The sequence below is a fragment of the Dipodomys merriami genome, unplaced genomic scaffold (assembly GCF_024711535.1).
Source record: "Dipodomys merriami isolate MVZ:Mamm:240054 unplaced genomic scaffold, mDipMer1.0.p SCAF_26, whole genome shotgun sequence".
Lineage (NCBI taxonomy): Eukaryota > Metazoa > Chordata > Mammalia > Rodentia > Heteromyidae > Dipodomys > Dipodomys merriami.
This window is the reverse complement of record NW_027204048.1, coordinates 17011702-17030023: the sequence shown is the minus strand read 5'-3', so window position 1 is coordinate 17030023 and position 18322 is coordinate 17011702. Positions and strand designations below refer to the sequence as shown.

The 18322-nt window shown below is 45.0% G+C and overlaps 1 protein-coding gene across 4 annotated transcripts in view; it reads left to right on the top strand.

Moving 5' to 3' along the window:
• The first annotated feature begins 402 nt into the window (after positions 1–402).
• Positions 403–18322, top strand: part of Trpm6 (transient receptor potential cation channel subfamily M member 6) — a 127440-nt gene continuing 109520 nt past the window's right edge. For 3 of the 4 annotated variants that reach the window (XM_070035758.1, XM_070035757.1, XM_070035756.1), the window contains exons 1-2: positions 3579–4141; positions 16865–16938. In XM_070035758.1, the coding sequence (XP_069891859.1) occupies positions 4004–4141; positions 16865–16938 (212 nt within the window). In that variant the 5' untranslated portion in view covers positions 3579–4003. Of the gene's footprint in view, positions 473–3578; positions 4142–16864; positions 16939–18322 lie in introns of those variants that run through there. The other variant, XM_070035759.1, reaches the window with a different exon arrangement.

The window sequence follows — 18322 nt, the reverse complement described above, 5'->3', positions numbered from 1 at the left end:
CATCTTCAGGGTTAACGACCAAAGACTACTTGGAGACCCCTCCACACCGCGGAGGTAACAACAGCACCTTGCTTCGCCTAGAGCCAGTGAGCGTTTCCCTTTGTTTAAGGGGAGTTGGTGGTTCCCCTTGCTCTTTTCCTTTCTCCTCGCCCCCCCCCCCTTACACAGATAAGTAAACTGAGGCGCAGGGCCACCTGCCGGGCTGGCTGGCTCTGGGGACTGAGCTCCTCCGGGCTGCTCGCCCTGACCCCGCACGAGCCCAGGGCGCGGCGGGTCCGTCCGGGTCCTCCGGGGCCTGGTCGGTGGGAGTCGCCGGGGAGGGACGGGGGGGGGGGGGGACGGTGACACACACGCTCCGGGCCGTAAAAGGCGGCGTGCGGAGGTGGAGCCCAGGTTGTCCGGTCTCCACCGTCCCGAGCCGGCCAGCCCGGCTCCCAGCATGAAGGGCCGACCTCCCGCGGGGCGCAGGCAGGTGAGAGCCCCCGCGGAGGCGCTGTCGGGGCGGCGGGGAGGACGGACGGGGGGACCCGCCGTGCGCCCGCGGGACAGGCCGCCCCCGGCCGGGCTGAGGTTCCGGGGACACCGGCGGCGGCGGCGGCAGACGCGCCCGGCCCGGCCCCGGCCCCCCACGGCCCCGGGCGCCCCCCCACCGCGCCGAGCCGGCCCCACGCGGGGCAGGAACCACCGCGCCCCGCACCGACTCCACGCGCCCCGCGGGACCCGCCCGCCACGCTGATCGCCAGCGGGGGCCCCCTCTGTCTCTCTCCTCTGCTCTCTTCCCACTCTCCTCTCTTTTCTCTCCCCCATCTCTCTCCTCTCTCTCTTCCTCTCCATCTCCGTCCCCCCCCCCCCCATGGAGATCCTGGAGCTCCTAGCTGCGCCTCGGTTTCCCCCTCTGAGGTCATGGCTCACACTGGCAACCACTTACCAGTTTTGGGGGGCTTCGCCCCTCGCGGAGGGAGCCCGTCCCGCATCGCGCGCGTGGAGCGCGCTGGGCACAGGGCAGGATGGGGGGACAGTGGGCGCTCTCCAGCCTGGCCTCGTGGGTCCGAGCCTTTCTCCGAAGTCAGACAGCCCCAGCCCTCAGCGCGCCCGCTTTCTCCCCCGGAACAAGGGGGAGCAGAGCGCGTATAACGTGTTCGTTACATGAGATGCGGCGCGCTGCGGGCTGTGCTGCGGGCTCCCTGGGTTCCGCTTCACGTATTGGGCGGGTTGCCAGCGCGTTCATAGACTAAGCACGGGACAGGTGGATTTGCTCAAGGGATAAAGCACCTTCTAGCAGGTGGGAGGCCCCGAGGTGAAGCCCCAGTACAGCCCCCAAATAAAGAGACTAAAATCACCACTGTCCCCCTCCCGTGTGCCAGTGAGAGGAATGACGAGGGTGGGAAGAGAAGAATAGAACTGAGCTCTGAATCTAGCTCAGTGTCTTGTGGAGTGTGTGTGTGTGCGCGTGTGTGTGTGTGTGTGTGTGTGTGTGCGTGCGTGCACGTGCTGGTACTGGGGCATGAACTCAGGGCCTGGCTGTTGTCACTTTCTTTTTTGTTGTTGTTGTTTTTGTTTTTTTGCTCAAGGCTGGCACTCTACCACTTGAGCCATACCTTCCCTTCCAGCTTTTTTGCTGGTTAATTGGAGATTAGAGTCTCACAGGCTTTCCTGCTCAGATTGGCTTTCAGCGGTGATCCTCAAATCTCAGTCTCCTGAGTAGCTAGGATTGCAGATGTTTGGGGCACTGGGCCCCAAACCCTGTTTCTGAACTGGGAATGTACAGTGAACAAGATTTTTATATGGTTGGTGTAGAAAGGAATGAAGGGCTGCGTCTTGATGGCATTGGATACCTAGCCTTAGGTAGTGTGTTGGTTTTTTTCTTCTAGAAGTGTTAACAGCATCATCAACTGCCCCTCCTCCTCTCTCTCTCTCTCTCTCTCTCTCTCTCTCTCTCTCTCTCTCTCTCTCTCTCTCTCTCTCTCTCTCTCTCTCTCTGAAATACTAGTTCAATAGAACCATAGTCCTAAAATATAGAAGTAGATTTTACTGAATGAACAAACACAATGTGATGTGTACATCCATACAACAGAATATTACTTGGCCTCAAAAAGGAAGGAAACGTTTTCTATGCTAGCAGGTGAGTGAACCTTGAAGATATTGCACTAAGTGAAATAGGCCAGTCACAAAATGATAAACGATAGAGCGATAAAGGACTGTACTTCTGAGCTACCTACAAAGTAAAACTTACAGAAATGCAAGGTAATAGGCTGGCGGCCAGGAATGAGGGAGGGGAATGAGCAGATAACTGGTATGGAAAGTTTCAGGTGTGGCTGGTGGCTCATGCCTAGCATCCTAGCTACCTGGGGGGACTGAGATCTGAGGGTGATGGTTCGAACCCAGTCCACGAGACTCTCATGTTCAACCAACTACTCAGAAAAAGCTAGAAGTGGCGCTGTGGTTCAAGTGGTAGAGCGCTAGCTTTGAGCACAGAGAGGCTCAAGGACAGGTCCCGGGCCCTGAGTTCAAGTCCCAGGACTGGCCAAAAAGAAAAAGTTTCAAGTTTGCAGGTAGTTGCAGGATGATACAAATACACATAACAAGACAGAACCACACCCTGAAATATGATTAGGTTGGTAAATATCATTGCATGTGTATAATCTACCAAAATTAAATATTAAACCTTCATTCAAGCTTTTCACAGTGAGGTTTCTCATACGCAGAATATAGTTGTTGAGTCTGTCTTCAGCAGGAGCTGAACTTTTCCTTTTTGTGGGGTAAGGGAACAGTCATCAGGACCTGGGAGCTATCCATGAGCTTTGATTTTTTTGCTCAAGGCTAGCAATCTACCACTTGATCCACAGCTCTACTTTTGACTTTTTCTTTCCTTTTTCTTTCTTTCTCTCTCTCTCTTTTTTTTTTGGTAGTAGTTAGTTATAGATAAGAGTCTCATGGACTTTCCTGCCAATATTAGCTTCAAACCACGATTCTCAGATCTCAGCCTCCTGAGTGGCTGAGATTACAGGTGTGAGCCACCATCCCTGGCTTAAGTGAACTTGTGACTGGAATTCACAGCTGTTCCCTGGTGTGGAGGGAGATTGGTGGAGGTGAGGCTTGCAAATCTCTTCTGATTGACTTTTCTCCAGGTCCCAATGATTTGAGGAGACAAATGCTTCCTTCTCTTATTGTTATTATTACCTTTTTTTTTTTTTTTTAAGACAGAATCTTGCTGTGAAGTCGTGGAACTCCTCAGCCTTGGCCTCCCAAGAGCTGGGATTACAGGTGTGAGTCACTTAGCCAGGCTTCTTTCTCTCACCTTTAATCAGTTGGCATTTCCATATTTCTTGGCTGTCCCCCAGAAAATTCTGAGACTATTCCAGAATGTTACAACCAGTCTCTAGCCATGCGAGTTAAATGTTTTGTTTGCCTAAAAGGCTGGATTGTTTCTTGTGTTTTTGTAAGGACTTTCTTCTCACAGCCCATTGTTACTGGAAATGCAATTTTTCTAGGGAGGATGGACAGAAGCATTCTTGGCTGTGGTTACCTTGTATTTCTGTGGCCTACAGAGCTTGGTCCTCCTATAGGGGTCGGTGACTCACACCTGTCATCCTAGCTACTCAGGAGCCTGAGGCCTGAGGATCTGATTCAAAGCCAGCCTGGGCAGGAAAGCCAGTGAGACTTTTAACTCCAATTAACCATCAAAAGGCCAGTAGTGAAGCTATGGCTTGGGTAGTAGAGCACCAGCCTTGAGCAAAAAAAAGCTAAGGGGCAATGTTCAGGCCCTGAGTTCAAGCCACAGTACTGCTTGAAAAAGAAAGAGAAAAAGAAAGGAGAGAGATGCTCTCAGTGGCAGATGGGTTCGGGGACCTGGGAGGGAACTCATTGCCTCTTGGGGATTTTCTCCTGCCCTGTGTTCAGGTTTAACATCCGTATCACGCATCCTCCCCAGCATTGGGATTTGCCGGCTTCTGGGGCTGGAGGATCAGCTCAAGTTGCTCATATAAACCAAAATTAAATTAAAATGAAAAAAAATTGGGGACCTGCAGAACGTTTTCCTCATGATTGGAAGAAAAAGTGTGAAAATCTGACGCCACCTTTGGGGCGTATAGCGTGTGTGTTTCCATGGATTCTCCTCTGGTCGGATCGGAAAGGAATCGAGGTACAGAATGATGAACTCTGTGGAAGTCCTAGCAGAAAGAGGAAGGCAGTGATGAAAGAAACCAAGTAATCATGGTTTTACTGCTGGTTCTCTGCCCTCCTGGCCTTGGGAAAATCACCCAAGTTCCTGATTTAGAAAGCAAACAGTCACCACGAATTGACGCTTCTTTCTGCCAGTTGTGATTTCAGTCAGGGATGCCTTGGACAATCTGTTGAGAGCAATCAGGCTGAACTGTGCTGCTCTAAGCCCCCGGCTGCCCCTGCCCCCGTATCAGCAAAAAGACGATTTGCAAACTCCTTCTTGAAAGTGAAATATCTTGATGTGTGCCTTGTGCTTGCTAGAAAGATGACGTGCAAACTGGAAACACTGCCGTTAGACCACAGTGCTCGAGACTGAGCGTTCTATGAAATAAAGGTTCACTGAACTGTTACAGGTGCTAGCCAGAACAGGCCATGTCCTGGAAGAGCAGGTAGAAATCGGTCTGCTTGAATGAAGAGACAAGAGCCTGTGTGTGTGTGTGTGTGTGTGTGTGTGTGTGTGTGTGTGTGTGTTGGCACTTGGGGATTGGCTTCCTGAGGTTCAAGTTATGGATGGTTTCAATGTATATATTCAGGAATGTAAAAGCAAGTTTATTTTGCCGTTGTTATTGTGACCTATGGCTCTTTTAAAAATCATGTTAATGGCTGTTTTTTCTTTTCTTTTATTAATCTTATTCACTTTTTGTTTATGTGATACCAAGGAGAGTTGAACCCAGGGCCTCATGTGTGCTAGGCAAGCACTCTAGCACTAAGCCACGTTCCCTGCCCTGGCCTACCGTTCTAATCTCCCCACACTCACCTTCTAGCCCCGTGATTAACTAGAGAACAGCTCAAAATGTTTCTTTCCCTCCCTTCTCATTCCCTGTCCCTCCCCTTCCACTGTCCCTTCCTCCCTCCCTCCCTCCCTCCCTCCCTTCCTTCCTTCCTTTCTTCCTTTCTTCCTTCCTTCCTTCCTTCTTTCCTTCCTTCCTTGCCCCTTCTCCTCCCTTCCTCCCCTCTCCTTCCCTCCTTCTTTCTTTCTTTCTTTCTTTCTTTCTTTCTTTCTTTCTTTCTTTCTTTCTTTCTTTCTTTCTTTCTTTCTTTCTTTCTTTCTTTCCTTTCTCTCATTCTTTCTTTCCTTTGCCACCTGCTACTGGGTTGATATTAGCATAACTGTCTTGTTGACTTGACTTCAGTACCTGGATTCGAACAACCGTCCTGCCTCAGTGCCAGTATCTGTGCCATCTCGCCTGACTTGGTCTTAGCAACGAGGTGTGCAGGTTAGCCATGGGAAAGGTAGTTGCTAAGGGCATGCACTCAAGTGACTGCCTGTCCATGACCCCACAGTCGCTGCTGAGTGTTGCGCCTAGTGAAAATTATGTAACCGCCATGAGACCCAGATCCTCATTCCACAGGTGGGGATAAGAGCGGCGGTGGAGCACGAGGCAGGTTGAGCAAGTTTATAACGCACTTCAGGAGTTCATAAAGTGCTTTGCACTGGGCAGATGGAGCCTGAACAGACTGAATAACCTGCCCCTTGCTGATAATAGGAGCTTATAGACTGGGCTGGTCTTTTTATATGAAGATACCTTCCCCCTCCTCTTCCTCCTCCTCCTCCTCCTCCTCCTCCTCCTCCTCCTCCTCCTCCTCCTCTTCCTCCTCCTCCAGAAAGTAGATATCCTCCTTTGATCTATTTAGGACTAGGAGGTTTTGTAAATTAAATCTTGTAATTGTCCCAGGAAGGACTGTGTTGTCCGCAGATCCATTTACTTCACAAGGTGCTTTACAAAATTTTGGCCAGTATCGCTTATTTCTCTTTAATCTTTGTCACCACAGTGAGCTTGAACTTTATAGAGATTTTAAAACGAAATAAAGCAAAGCCTGATCTTTGGCCTTAGCAGGACTACACACACTCTGCCTTCCAAGCTGGCAGTTTTATTGTTGAGCAAATAGATATTTTTGGATCAGTCTAGAGATGAAGGTTGAAAATCTATTCCTGATCCTCCTCCTCCTCCTCCTCCTCCTCCTCCTCCTCCTCCTCCTCCTCCTCCTCCTCCTCCTCCTCCTCCTCCTCTTCCTTCTCCTCCTCCTCCTCCTGTTCCTGTTCCTCTTCCTCCTCTTTCTCCTCCTTCTCCTCTTCCTTTTGCTTCCCCCCTTCCTTGTTTATTGGCACACGATCTCATTATGTAGCTCAGTCTGGCCTGAAATTTGTTTTGTAACCCAGCTGGCCCAGTGCTTTCAGTCCTGCTGCCTCTGCTTGCCAAGTGCTGGGGAACTACAGATATGAACCACCATGCCCGGCCCATTGCTTTTTTTGTGTGTTTGCTTGCTTTTTGTTCTGTGTGTTTATTCATCCTGAGGCTTCAACTCTGGGCACTGTCCCCCAGCTCTTTTGCTGAACGCTAGCACTCTACCACTTGGAGCCATCGTGCTGCTTCTGGTTTTCTGGTGGTTTATTGGAAATCAGAGTCTCACAGACTTTTCTGCTTGGGCTGGCTTTGAACCTTGATCCTCAGATCTCAGCCTCCTGAGTAGCTAGGATGACAGGCGTGAGCCACCAACACCTGGCTGGCCAATTGCTTTGTGAAGACAAGGGTTTTCCTATGTTGTTCAGACTGATCAGGATTCCTTGCCTGGCTGCAAGGAATCCTGCCTTAGCCTCTGAAGCAGCTGGGACTATGAATGTGTGTCACTGTGCTTGGCTCCAAGGGTCCCACATCTTACAACTTAAACTCTTCCTACAATCAGCTTGAGTTTGTAGGACAACCTTAAGAAAGGTAGTCTAGGGGAGAATTGTGAATTGCCACAAGAGTATACATTGCTTCCTAATTCTTACAGGGAACAGAGGAGAAAGCCATTCCAGGTCATGTTTGTCTTTTTCTAAGCTTCTTCCAGCCACTTCCCCTAGGAGGGAGTGTGTTCTTTGTAAGCAACTCTTATCTTGGACACATGTCAGAAAGAAATCATATCTTACTGCCGGCCACTTGACTTTAGCAACCAGCCAGCTGAAAAGCAGGGTAGATAGGCGAAGGACCGGGAAGGAACTCTCCTAGTTCTTGCTGTTGAGGGAGGGGTCTGTCTCTTGGTGTCAGGGTCTGTCAGTCCCACGGTGGGGCAGGGAGGGTGTTAGGTCCAGCCAGAGAGAAGTTGAGAAGCATTAGAATCCCTTAGCTCTGTTCTTTGCCTTATCAGCAATGATGGCTCATTTGAATTATTTTATTTTTATGATATTATAGCCTGGGCTTGTGCGTGGAGGTGGATTTATAGTGCAATCACAATGGGCTTGTGCGTGGAGGTGGATTTATAATGCAATCACAAAATAGTATGAGCATAGGAATGATACCTTCTCAGAAAAAGAAAAGGTATAATTTCCTTTCTTTAGTTGTTTTTTGTGCCTTCACTGGGGCGTGAATATCTGGTCTGGTTAATGTCTTTGAGCTTTTTTTGCTCAAAGCTAGCGTTCTACTAGTTCAGCGACAGCTCTACATCTGGTTTTTTTTTTTTTTTTTTAAAGTGGTTTATTGGCATCTCATGGCCTTCCTTGTCCAAGATGGCTGTCAACCAGTCTTCAGATCTGGCCTTCTGAGTAGGAAGGATTAGAGGCCTGAGCCTCTGGTGCCCAGCTGGTTTCTTTACTTTAATCCCTCTTTTATAATTGTTCTTTTGGGTTAAAGTCACTTCTTTATGGATAGAATATGTGTTTATTCTCATGTACAGTCACAGAAGAGATCGAAGGCAGAAAAATATCTTAATAATCATAACCCAGTGAGAAAGGAAACCCACTCTTTGGCAATTTAGAAAAGTTATGTAGTAGTAGTAATTCTTCTTCTTCTTCTTTTTTTTTGTCAGTCATGGGGCCTAAACTCTGGGCCTGGGCGCTGTCCCTCAGCTCTTCAGCTCAAGGCTAGAGCTCTACCACTTGAGCCACAGCACCACTTTTGGCTTTTTCAGCTTATGTGGTCCTAAGGAATCGAACCCAGGGCCTCATGCATGCAAGACAAGCACTCTGCCACTGAGCTACCTTCCCAGCCCATAGTAATTCTTCTTATTCTTCCTGAACAGCACTACAAGTGTAGTCTGTCTCTAAAACCCAATCCTGGAACTTTGATCATTGGGAGTAATATCAAGAAACAGAAGTTTGCTGAGCTCTTGTAGCTCATTCCTGTCTATGCAGGAGGCTGTGATATAAGGACTGTGGTTCAAAGCCAGTCTAGTCAGAAAAGACTGTGAGACTCTTAACTCCAATTAACCACACACACACACACACACACACACACACACACACACACAGAGAAAGCCCCCCCCCCCCCCCCCCCCCCGAGAAAGCCAGAAGCTTTGGCTTTAAGTGGTAGAGAGAAAACAAACAAACCTCAGGGTTAGATCCCAGGCCACAAGTCCAAGCTCCAAGACTGACACAGACAAGTTGGGAAATTTTACCCTAGCAAGTGTCACTTCATATCTGCCTGCCTTGTTGCTTATGGGGGTTTATGGTACCCCATTGGCAGACTTCTGAGCACTCCCTTCCTGTACCACCCTTATTCTGCAAAAACATCTTTTTCCTCCTAAGATTTTAGGACATCCTGGATATAAACTTCTTTTTTTTTTTTCTTTTTTCTAAATAAAACTGGTTTAGATCCTACCCCAGTGCTTTAGCTGCAATTTGATAGGATTAAAATCTTAAAGATTTTCAAGACCTTTTTGATTAAGAGCTGAGGTCTGGGGATGTGTGTCAGAGACAGAGCTCCTCTCTGAATGTAGAAATAGGAAACCCTGGGTTCAATTCAAAAAATATAGCAGAAATAAAACATTTCTTACTGTTAAACTTTAAACATTTTAAAGATCAAGATAAACTGATTCACTTTTGTGTTTTAAGATGAAAAAAAAGACTAAGATAAAAAAATCCTAGATTAAGCCAGTCCCTAGTGGCTCATGCCTGTAATCCTAGCTACTCAGCAGGTTGAGATCTAAGGATCCCAGTTCAAAGCCAGCCTAGGCAGGAAAAATCCTGTGAGGCTTTTATCTCTAATTAACTATCAGAAAACCAAAAGTGGTGCTGTGGCTCAAAGTGGCAGACTGCTAACCTTGAGCAAGAATGCTCAGGGATAGCACCCAGGCCCTGAGTTCAAGCCTCATGACCACCACCACCACCACCACCAACAGAAAAGAAACAGAAAACAACAACAAAAAAAACCCACACTGAACCAAAAATCCTAAAATTAAGATGAAATATTAAGTCAGAAATATTTTGGGGAAAAAAATCTCCCAAATTTTCATGCTGTGGAAAAAACGTCTATGTTGTCTTCCAACAAAAATCCTCGATCAAAGATATTTAAACTAGAATTCAGAGTTCATCTGTTCTTGAATGTCAGAATATTTGTAGGCGCTTCTACAGCCACACAACCGTTTCTCTTTTTCCCATGTGAGACCTTCATTTTGCAGGATATACTTTACAAAGTAGTGGCAAAATGTTCCTATATCTGCTCTGCTAAGCACAAGGGAGCGCAGAATCTTGGGGGAAACAGCATTGAATATGACAAGACTGAATAGGTCATGCCAAAGCATCAGAGAGTGAAGGTATAGAAGGGATAGAGCGTAAGGCTAAGAGAGGGCAAAATATTGGATTCAGATTCCAGTTTCCAGACAGGTTTTCTTTTTGTTTTGTACGTTTTTTATTGTAAAAATGTTGTACAGAGGGATTGCATTTCCTATTACCTCCTCCTTTATTTTTCCTCTACCATCCCTTCCCTTCCCATCTCCACAATTACCCCACCCCTACCCCACTGCCAAAGTTGTGAAGTTCGTTTGCAACATAGTGTTTTGTACATCTCATTGCTACAAGGGGTCAAGCTGTATCCTTATTTAAGCATTTTGTTTTTTTCCCTTTCCCTCCCCGACTTAAAGAAGTGTATATACAAGATGCAGGGCACAGACATCAAATACAGTGAAAACAAGGGTTATACCATGGGGGAGGAACATAGAAAGAAACAAAAAAATCTCATGGTACATTATAAATATGTTAGATACAATAGCAAGAAAGAAAAAAAAGATATTTGTGTCCCTATCTTAGGGTTCATTTTGCTTAACATCATCTTATATGGTCATATATACATAGCTTTTGGCCTTTTCTGCTTGTCCTACACATGTACTAGTTATTGCAAATAAGGGAAACCATGGGACCTATGTTTCTTTGGGCCTGGCTTACTTCACTTAATATAAAATTTTCCAAGTCTTTCCATTTCCTAACAAATGGGGCAATGTCATTCTTTCTGATGGAGGCATAGAATTCCATTGTGTATATACCACATTTTCTTGATCCATTCATCTACTGAGGGGCATCTGGGTTGGTTCCATATCTTAGCGATGGTAAATAATGCTGCAGTGAACATTGTTGTGCTGGTAGCTTTAATATGGTCTTGTTTGTGATCATTTGGGTAAATGCCCAAAAGTGGGATTACTGGGTCATAGGGGAACTCTGTATGGAGTCTTTTGAGGAACCTCCATTTTGCTTTCCAAAGTGGTTGAACAACTTTACACTCCCACCAACAATGCAGTAGGGTTCCCTTCTGTCCACATCCCCTCCAGCATCTGTTGTTATTAGAGTTCTTGATTATAGCTATTCTAACTGGGATGAGGTGATATCTCAATGTTTTGATTTTCATTTCTCTTATGGCTAGAGAGGTTGAGCATTTCTTCATGTGTCTATTGGCCATTCTTCTTTCCTCTTCAGAGAAGTCTCTCTTTAAGTCTTTAGCCCACTCATTTATTGGGCAGTTGTTTCTTTGAGGATTTGTTGTTGGGGGATTTAATTTTTTGAGTTCCAGGTATATTTTAGATATGAGACCCTTGTCCATTGTGTGGCTAGTGAAGATCTTCTCCCAATCCGTGGGCTTTCTATTGATCTTGCTAGCTATGCCCTTTGCCATGCAGAAGCTCTGCAGCTTCATGCAATCCCATTTGTCTAACCTTTCTTTGATTTGTTGTGTTTCTGGGTCTCTATTAAGAAAATTTCAGCCTGTGCCAAGGAGACCTAGGGTTTCTCCTATTCCATCCTGTAATATTTTCAGGGTGTCTGCTTTGACTCCAAGGTCTTTGATCCATTTGGAGTTGATTCGGGTGCAGGGTGATATATACAGATCTAGCTATAATTTTCTACAAGTGTTTAATCAATATTGCCAGCACCATTTACTGAAGAGGCTGTCTTTCTTCCATTCTATTTTTTTTAGCTCCTTTATGGAAGATTAGGTGGTTATAGTCCAGACAGGTTTTCTAAAATTGGTGGGGAAAGGAGAGGAGCCGAGAGGATCCTAGATAGAACAATACACAGACAAACTTCCCTCCTCTTATCCTTTACACAAAATTCCTTTTCCGTAGTGGAGATGTCTTCTGCAGATGTATCCTGAGGTACATACTTTTAGGTTCACGGCTTCGGGAAATTCCTGGAATATGGTAGTGTGGGAAAGTGTTCCTCAATCACTTTGTAGCTTTTATGGTCACCTTAACAAGAGTATTTCCCAATGATCTAAGCAGAAATATCTATATTTCTAAACCACAAGGAATTCTGCCACCCTGTCTCTAAACCTCTATTGTCTTCCCAGGATTTTGCTAGCTTTTGTATTTTCCATGAAGGCTTCACACCTGTGTGCAGGCAGAAGGAATTTCTCTTCTAGAGTCTTATGCTTGAGTCATTATCGATATTGATTTGTAAACACAAGTGCATCCAATATGACATTAATACTTGGGACTTTAAATTAGATGGTTAAGCCCAGGAGCATGCTTATACGACATAAGCACTTTACTGCAGAGTTACGATGACCTCAAACCTTATTTTTATTAGAATGAGTTGTCAAAGCATTCTTTGATAAATGAATGATGCTGTTGTTTTAGAGGTGTATCGGTGTCTTCAAGGAGGAGTGGATAAACTGGTAGAACATATACTTCCTAAAGCTTGGTCCTCCATGCCACAATGCTTTCAAGGTCACTGGAAGGTCATTTTTAATGGCATCGTTAGGAGAGTGGGTGCAGTAAAGCACTGAAGTCAGCTATAGTGTTAAAAATGGAATGCACACAAAATAACCCTTGAAGTGCTGCACATTGTCCGTCAGGTACAAAATGTGAGGATTTTAATCTGTAAAGTGCTTTTTCTTTCTGCTGGAACTTCCTTCAGTTGAGTATGAGGGTAAACAGGGAGGTCTTGAAGTACTGCGGTCTACTCGTTGAGCTGAAGTACACAGAGTAAGTATGCTCTGGACGCAGGAAGTCAGGTTGTCTGGAGAATGGTGGATTCTGCTCACTCATCCGGCCTTGGGGAGCCTGTGCAGTCATAGGCTAGCAGTTGGCTAAGGACTCCTGGAGTGACCTAAGACCTTTCTTTTCCTTTCCTTTTTTCCCCCTTCTCTTCCTTTCCCTTCTCCCTTCCCTTTTCCCTTCCCTTCCCCCTTCTCTTTTCTCTTCCCTTCCCCTCCCTCTTTCCTTTCCTTTCCTTCCCCCCCCTCACTCTCTCTCTGTGAAAATCTGGCTCGTCTATTTTTCCTCAAGGCTGGTATTCTACCACTTGAGCCTTACCTCCATTTCTAGCTCTTTGCTAGAATTGGAGATAAAAGTCTCCCAGAATTTTCTGCCCAGGCTGGGCTCAAACTGAAATATTCAGTTAACTTCCTGCATAACTAGGAGTACAGGGGCAAGCCCCCAGCACCCGGCTTCCTGACACCCCCAAGTCAAATTTATTTTCATAATAGCATGGGGACATAATTTGTCCTTTTAACTCATACTTTCATGCATATACTTTTCTCAAGGTTATATGATGAATTCCAAACTATCTTGGGCTGGGAGGTGGCTCAGTGGTAGAGCACTCGCCTGGCATGCCTGAGGCCCTGGGTTCCATCTCCAGCTTACAACAAAAAATAAAACACAATGCTCTAAAAAGGATATTAATATACTTTCTCCTTTTCTGACTATATATCAGTGTGAGGCCACTTTTCTTTTTTTAAATTTTAATTTAAAATTTTTATTGTGAAAATACTGTACAGAGGGGTTACAATTACATGGGAACCTCTCTTTTTTATATACTGTAACCAAAAACATAAGTGCAGAAGCAAATAGGAAAATCCAGCTGCCTTCAGAGATGAACAAAAATAGAAGACAAAGCTCTTATCTACTTTTGGGTGAATATGTTCCTTTAAACATTTAGTTAACAAGTTTTAGGCTAATTGTTCTAATCTATCTATCTATCTATCTATCTATCTATCTATCTATCTATCTATCTATCTATCTATCTCTCATCTATCTATCTGTTGTAGAGTTGATAGGCTGAGGGGTTACAGTTTCACGAATCAGGTAATGAGTAGTGGGTACAATTCTTTCTGAACCATGTCTCCCTTTAGGTCGCTCTCTCCTGGTCTTTCCCTCCCAGCCCCACACACAAGCTATCCAGTTCGTTTTCCACATTGTGTCTAGTGAGCGCCACTGTTGTATTTGTTCATCCTTTTATGTGCCGCCCTTACTCTCCCAAATGCCAACTCTTTCTGAGTTTATATTAAATGCTGACCTGCCTCCTCCCCCCTGCCCCAAGTTAATTTAATAAGAAATAAGTCCATATACCACGAGAGTTTGGTTGGTAACAGGGCTTTCATTTGGGCATGCTTTGGATCTGGATGTCTTCCTGAGACCTTTCCTCCTGGTCTCAGCGAGTCAGATGAGGCCTCCCTGCGATGTTCAGACAGCGCCTTGCATGAGGCCGGGGCTGACTCTTCCAAGTAAGTGAGCTTGCTTTCCTCTGATGGCTTCCCCCGCTAACAGATTGCACGCACACCCCCGGAAGCCGATCTGCCCCACACTCAGCTTGAAGAAGTCGTGCTCCAAATGTAGCTCTGCAAAAATAAAAGGATCAAATGTTACTCTGAAGTCTGGAAATATTATTTCTTCATTTGAACAGCTCTGGTGGTTTCCTGCAGGTTGCAGGCTCAAGACAAATACAATAACACCCTCTTCTTACCCCACCTCTCACACCTGTGGTGCTGGGAATAGAACCCAGGACCTAGTGCATGTCAGGAAAATGCTCTACCACCAAACTATATCTGTAATCTGTAATCTCTCCCCCATCCCCCGTTTTTGGGTCTTGAACTCAGGACCTTTGGCCTTGCTTGGATTTTCCCAGGCTGGCGCTCTACCACATGAGCAGCTACTCTATGAAGAACCAGCACCAGAACGGCTGCAGAAATGGCCAAGTTTCCACTCTTAACTGTAATTGCAACCATTTACTGCTCCAATAGCCGAAGCTGACACATTAGGTATGGATTTGGATTGTTGAACTACAACCAGTAAACAGTTGGATCTCTGTTCAGCTAACAGCAAAGGATACCATGTGAGGTATGAGGGAAATGTGGAGCCCTGAAGTGAGAATTGTCGAGACCCTTGCCAGGCCAGGCTGATGATCGCTTCCATGCAAGAGTTGCGGGAAGCAAGTTTTCATATCTTGCGGTGGCACTGGCTTCATGTTTATACCTTTGAGGGAAAACTCTACACGAGGGTGCTTGAAGTTCTATTTTAAATGTGTTTGTGTTGTTGTTCATTCAATCCTCATTGGGTTGGGGCAACAGAAAAGGGGTTTTGGAAGAAAAAAGTGGACCTGGAAGGTGATTAGATTGTATTCTGGGAGGTGCGTGAGGGTGACTTGGAGAGAAAGGCATTTTTTTCCCTATGGAAAAAATAAGACGAACTTCAGTTCCCAATTCATGGACCCAAAGGTATTTTTTTTTTAACCTTTGTTTTGGACAAATGTGAGAGCTAAGCTTTAGCGAGACTCAATAAACGGGAAGAGACCTAAGTGTGTGTGTGTGTGTGTGTGTGTGTGTGTGTGTGTGTGTGTGTGTGTGTGTGCGCGCGCGCGCACGCACCAGTACTGGGGCTTGAACCGAAGGCCTGGGCACTGTCCATTTGCCTTTTTGTTCAAGGAAGGCACTCTTCCACTTGAGTCATGGCTCCACATCTGGCTTTAGGATGATCCATTGGAGGTAAACGTCTCACATGCTCGTTTGCCCAGCTGGGTTTGAACCTTGATGCTCAGATATCAGCCGCCTGAGTGGCTGGGATTGCAGGCATGAACCAATAGCACTGGACAATCTTAGCCTTGTCTTTTCATAATTCTTTCAATTGCTCCATGAGGGAATGTTATTCTTACTATTGCTATTTTTAGTGCTGAGGAGTGAGTTTAGGACTTGGAATGCTAAACACACGCTTGACTACTGAGCAAGCTCTGAGTCGATGTTATTTGTGTCATGTTTATAGAAGAGAAACAGGCATGAAGAGCTTGAGTGAATTGCCCCCAAAAGTCCTACACAGAGCTGCTCGCCAACCTTTGGAAAGAAGAGAGACTAGCTGGGCACTGGTAGCTCATGCCTGTGATTCTAGCTACTCAGGAGGTTGAGGTGTGCAGATCATGGTTCAAAGCCAAGTGAAGCAGACAAATTCAGGACTCTCATCTCCGATAAGCCAACAAAAAACTGCAAGTGGAGCTATTTCTTGAGGTACTTTGAGTGAAAAAGGAAAGACCTTGAAGTTTGTAGTTCAAGCCCCAGTATTAGCAGTCCACCCCAACCCCCCCCCAAAAAGACTGAGCTTAACTTTCCTAGTGCATATATGTTGACTCATATTAGAGACCCTACTTGCAGCTGATCTATGTATATATGTATATATGTATGTATGTATGTATGTATGTATGTATGTATGTATGTATGTAACTATCTATCTATCTATCTATCTATCTATCTATCTATCTATCTATCTATCTATCTATCCACCCATCCTACCTATCTACCTACCTATCTATGTTGAAATGGGGGTTTTTATATTAGGGATTTTTCTATTGCTCAGATTGATTTCAAACTCCTAGGCTCAAGCTATCTTTCTGCTCCAGCTTTGAAACTACTAACACTACAGCTGGGTGCTATTATACTTGGTTTGCGTCTTTACTTAATAACTAATTATGCACATGAAGTGAAATGATACCGGTTTTTGTATGTTTCTTTCTTTTTATTCTACATTTGCTGACAGCAAGAGCTCTCCTGTTTGGCCCAGAATTCCCGTGCAACACAGATGCTTGTCCAAAACATTTTTGGATGAATTCATGGACTTAAGTATTTTGAAATGCAGAAGGGAGAATTCTCTGAGGACATATTGACTCTTTTGTAACACCTCAGTCAACGCTGTGCAAAACTTAAATACCACAACCAAAAGTGAGCTCTGCTCACAGACAGGGCAAAGAATCTTGCCATCTTTCCTCTGATGCTCCTTCTAGCTTCTTATGAAATCTTAGCCAAAGTGGGATTCTGTGGGTGAGAATTCTGAAGTTCTGAGAGCTTAATATCCATGCCATTGGCTTATACCATGAGATAATACCATAAGATAATAAGAGTGACTCTGGGTGGATTAAGTGAACACACCAATTGTGCGTTAGTAGGTTCTTGTTGCTCAAAGTGAGATTATGGACCAATTAATTTTATGAGTATTTTTTGTCTAAATCTTTGACTTGCTTATGTGCATATTGTCTGCTATGGAAACCAATAACTGCTTAGCTTGCTTTGGGCTAGCCTTGGAATCTCAATGAGCATCCATGTCTCACAAAGGCCTGTGGCCTACCTGAGCAGCTGTGGTCACACTGCTTTTCCCTCCATTAGAATATGTGATAATGACATTTTCTCTTCTGTTCCAGAAATCCTGGATTGAAGGAGTATTCAACAAGAGAGAATGTAACAAATTCATACCCAGTTCAAAAGACCATCACAGGTACAATGTTTAATTGCATTAAAAAAACACTACTTAGAATGCTAAAGAAACTTAGAAATAGGACTTGTCTAGAGGGTTTGATGATATGTGTAAATGAGTATTTAGTATTATTAGTTTTTGTGCCAGTGTTAGGGCTTGAACTCAGGACCTGAGCATTGTCCCTTAGCTTTTACATTCCCGGCTGGTGCTCTACTACTTGAGCTACAGCTCCACTTCTGGGTTTTTGGTGTTTGAGTGGAGATAAGAATCTCACAAACTTTCCTGTCCAGCTAGTTTTGAACAGACATCCTCAGATCTCAGCCTTCTTCTTCTTTTTTTTTTAACCAATTCTTTTTTTTTTAATTTATTTATTTTTTATTGTGAGAATACAGTACAGAGGAGTTACAATTACATGGGCAAGGTAATGAGTATCATGCATTGTTGCGTCCTCTTTGTTTCCCCTTCTCATCCCTTCCCATACTCCCTCCCACCCATACCTCCCCCAACCCGATCCTCCCCCCCCACCAAAGTTGTAAAGTTCATTTTTCGACATAACGACTTGTACATCTCATTGTTGCAATGGGTGATCTCAGCCTTCTGAGTAGCTAAAATTACACATGTGAGCCAGCAGCAGTTGGAGTATTCATTTATTTTAATATATGTCTGTTGCTTTTCCGTTATTGTAGACAATCTGGTAAGAAGAAAGGACCAACAGCTTTGTACCTAAGTTAAGCCCCTGTGCCGATCACTAAGGAAGCTTATCTGGTTATTGAATGAATGAAATATTCAGGGGAAAGAAGTTACACATAATGACATCACTGTTCTGATCGCTGTGATTTCATTCCACTCAGTGCTCTCTCTCTCTCTCTCTCTCTCTCTCTCTCTCTCTCTGTCAGTTGTTGGGCTTGAACTCAGGCCTGGATGCTGTCCCCGAGCGTCTTTGTGTGCAGGACTAATGCTCTACCACTTGAGCCACAGCACCACTCTGTCTTTTTTTCCCCCTCTTGACGGTGGGTGGATGGGTGGGGTTAGAGGAGGAATAGACATTATAGGGAAATAATGCATCCATTCCAATGGATAGTATACATTGTTTGGATAATGTATAGAACATCTTATCTGCTTGAATAATACCCAGTACACAGAACTGACTATTCAAAATATTGTGAATACTCTTTGTCTCCAACAAAACTATATCTGTGGCAAATAGTAGCTGCTCAGGACATTTCAGGACAGTGTGTTCAGATGATTCAGACAGGTAATTTTAACTCCATTTTCCGTTCAGAGACTTTTTGTGTCAGCAGAGAGTAGGCTGCAAGGCAGATGGCTTGAGTTTGACCACAGAAACCCTTTGGAAACTCAACTTGTAGAACAAAGTTCAACAAGGTTAGCCTAAGGAAGAGAGAGG